At 30.3% G+C, this 3,769-nt stretch overlaps 1 protein-coding gene across 1 annotated transcript; it reads left to right on the forward strand.

Moving 5' to 3' along the window:
* Positions 1-316: 316 nt before the first annotated feature.
* On the forward strand, positions 317-3,348 carry LOC112775120 (GDSL esterase/lipase 7-like). The gene is made up of 5 exons (XM_025818591.3): positions 317-932; positions 1,044-1,174; positions 1,521-1,781; positions 1,971-2,223; positions 2,771-3,348. Exons 1-5 carry the CDS (start codon positions 692-694, stop codon positions 3,097-3,099), a joined length of 1,215 nt encoding a protein of 404 aa, XP_025674376.1. The 5' UTR covers positions 317-691; the 3' UTR covers positions 3,100-3,348.
* Positions 3,349-3,769: the final 421 nt, after the last annotated feature.

The following is a 3,769-nucleotide window of genomic DNA, read 5'->3' on the forward strand; positions in this document are numbered from 1 at the left end:
CAATAACTGTGTGGAGTCTGGTCATCACTTGCTTCTAGCCTGTAATTTTTCTTGGCAGGTTTGGTGTGCATGACTATCATATGCTAGTAGATTATGGTCTTGTCCGAGTTTGTTGAAGGAGCATTTCCTAAGTTGGACAGAGGTTTCAGCTAAAAAGGCGGAACGTAAAGTATGGATAGTCAGCTTTTGCGCGATTATCTGAAATTTGTGGTTGGAAAGAAATAGAAGACTATTCCAGAACAAAGGAAAAGGAGTGGAGGAGATTATTAACATGTACTCTCCGAACTACAACAAGTGGGTAGGTGCGAATCTCTTTAGTTGTTGATGGCAATGCCGGAGATAACATAGAGATATAAGTTACTACTCCCTTGATGTTTGTCTTTATTTATCAGTTTTGACTATGCTCCACTTCATGTGTTGAGCTCTACTTTCAAAAAAAAAATATGCAGACCGTTCCTTTATTTTTAGTTATCTAGTGACAACTTCTATATAATAAATGATGATGAGTTGTCTAATTTCTAAATTTACATCTCTTAAAACTCATCAACAAATTAAATGGTAAATCTCACACTTATTTTTGTGGTTATTCAATAACGATGAAACATTTGGGATCTATTTTCACCACCGAGAAAACTTGGAAAACAGAGATAAACAAGGAGAACAACTTATTGTTTATCACTATTATTTCTTTATGCACACCACATTTCTCTATTGTTTTTTAATCTTCGTAGTTAATTATTATTATTATTGTTGTGAAGCTGAGGTTGATAACCTTTTATCAATTGCTCACGGCTTAGATGCTCAATATGTATTTGGAGACTCCACGGTTGATTGTGGATCTGGCACTGAATCCATTGCACCCCCTTATGGCGTTGACTCTGATGGATTCAGCGGTAGATACACAAATGGTCGTACAGTTGCAGATGAAATTGGTGAGAAATAATTAACGAAATCTCTATTTATTTATTTTTTTGATTCGGTAAATCTCATTGATATAGCTGCAACATTGTTTAACAATTTAATTCGTGGCATTTATGATGCAGCTATGTTCCTTAACTTAACATCGACTCTTCCATATTGGGTTGTTGATTTCAAACAATATGCATTCAATCCAGCGGGATATGGTTATGCATCTGGGCCTGCTGGCATTCTTCCTACAACAGGATCTAATAGTGTGAGAACTTTTACCATATTTACTGTCAATTTCTCATTTAATTAAGTTGTCTTATTTATGTCCAAAAGATGCATATAAATACACATGAAAATTTTGGATTTCTTTTTTAATTTTTATACAACAATCATTTAAAAAACAAAAGGTTTTGAAAACCAACATTGCGCAGTTAACACTGCAGCTAACATCCAACACAAGAAAATGAATATCTGAGACTCTTAGAAATAAGAATATTTAAAACTTAATTAGAAGAAACATTTGAAACTCAAACTTAACAAAAACCCCTTTTTAATGGATTTTTGATAATTAATGGGTAGTGTGCTATGCTACAATTGTGTTGTGTATGTAGAATTATACTATCAGTATGACAAGGCAAATTGAATTGTTTGGTCACGCCGTTAAAGAACACTTGCCACACCGCTTTGGCAACTCTACACATAGAATCTCTCAACACTTGGCAAACTCTATATTTGCAATTTCTATTGGTGCTCGTGACTTTTTGGACAATTTTGTTTATGGTGCTGCAAGCAAACACAATCACGAAGCTTCACAATCCATTAGAGACGAATTCAGCAATCTTCTCATGACACAACTCCGCACCTACATTCAAGTATTAATTAATTAAACAAAAATATTATTTATACTTCTAATAACTGTTACAGAGAAATGATAATGTCACTTCTTTTTTCTACAAATTTATGCAAACATATAATACAAAATAATTATCTGAAGAGTGACATTATCATTTTTCCTATCGTAGAAGTGATCGATTATTGTTGACCACCGTTATCTGATGCAGGATCTATACGAATTAGGAGCAAGGTATATGATTGTGTTTGAAATTGGTCCCGTTGGATGTTACCCAGTGGTGCGTCAAAAACTTGGTGAAAGTGAAGAATGTTCTGAGGAATTAAATAGCATGATTGCTGTATTCAATGGCAAGCTTTACTATGAGCTTGTGGCATTGGCATCCAAGCTTCCGGGGACAAGATTCATTATTGCCAAAACTTTTAGGGTTATTTATGATATGGCCGAAAACCCTTTCAAATATGGTAAGCCATTTTCGTACACTAAATTTTCCATTGCTAATAGTCTCAAGACAGAACTAGATAGCCACTAATAATACATTCTTTTCAGATAATTGCTAAATGCAACTTAAAATAGTAGCGTTTGGTATTTGTAATTAAAGATAGAAATGTAAGATAGTACATATTAATTATCAACAATGTGCCAAAAAAATTTACTATTTTTAACAAAGATATTGTTATATGTTAAAAAATATGAAATTAGTTAAACTTTAAATCTTAAACTTTTAAATCCTGATAGTATAAAAATACAGTATTAATAACTTAAAATATTAGCTAATATTAATAAAAATAGTAGTGAACCTTTAAAGTTATCTTTGATTATTTGTCATTCTAAAATGCAAAATGTAAACACTAAAATTATTTATAGAAGAGATATAATTTTTATGTTTTTTGATCTCTTTATTTATATCCTAAGCTACCAGCAACAAACACCACACATAAAATAATAACAAATAAAATTTTTCTTTCCTCTGGGCTCTAGTGTTTTAATGTATTTTTTATTTTGTTTTAGATCTGACAAATGCAAGAGATCCCTGTTGTGAAGTAAATGAGACCGGAATATATTGTGTTTCATTTGCTGAACCATGCCCAAGGAGGGATCAATATCTGTTTTGGGATGACATACATCTCGTTGGCAAAGCTAATAAGTTAATTGCATCAAAGTGTGTGACAGATTCAAGCGTTTGCTTACCTATTACCTTTGAGGATCTTGATGGACAACTAACAATGATCGTGTTATCAGGACAACCAGAAAAAAATTATTTGAATAATGTTTTGTGTCTTTTTTTATTATTTGTTCATTTAATACTAGTCACAAATTTACTTTATTTTCCTTATTAATGCTAGAGAGACAAAAAAAAACAGCCAAAATTTGTTTTATTTAACATTCGTTAATTGTCGTAACAATTAATGAATGCTAAACAAAACAAGTTATGACTGTTTTTGGTTGATTTTCTTTGGTTACCAAATATTTCGACTGTGTCAATATTCAAACCTTGTCCTCCAAACTTCTTTAGGTCATATTTTATGGATTTTATAATAGTAAATGTTAGTAGAGATTTTTACTTTAAATAAATAATATCTATTAAACTTTTTTACTTGAATAACTTTATCTATACATAATTTAATAAATTTCAGTTATTACTAAAACCTTGAAATAATTATTTCTTCATTATCACAAGTACAAGGGAAAGTACTAATAGAAGTAGAAAAATTTTTCATATTTATAATTGTAGAAGTACTCTTTAATAGTTATTATTTTAATTTGTTTGGATTCGATAAATACAATAATACTAAAGAAATTTTGTGTGTGTAAAACTACAACTAGTGACATAAAAGATTATTATATTCCCCAAGGATACCAATTATATAATTCTTTTTCTTTTTCAATTAAAAATCACTTAATTTGACATGTAGCCAATAAATTTAATTAAATATTTAACAAAAAGTTATTTTTTTTATTGAAGTGAGGAACAATTAATTTTTTCAAAAAAGCAAGTTCTTAAAAAGA

Source organism: Arachis hypogaea, chromosome 19 (assembly GCF_003086295.3).
Source record: "Arachis hypogaea cultivar Tifrunner chromosome 19, arahy.Tifrunner.gnm2.J5K5, whole genome shotgun sequence".
Lineage (NCBI taxonomy): Eukaryota > Viridiplantae > Streptophyta > Magnoliopsida > Fabales > Fabaceae > Arachis > Arachis hypogaea.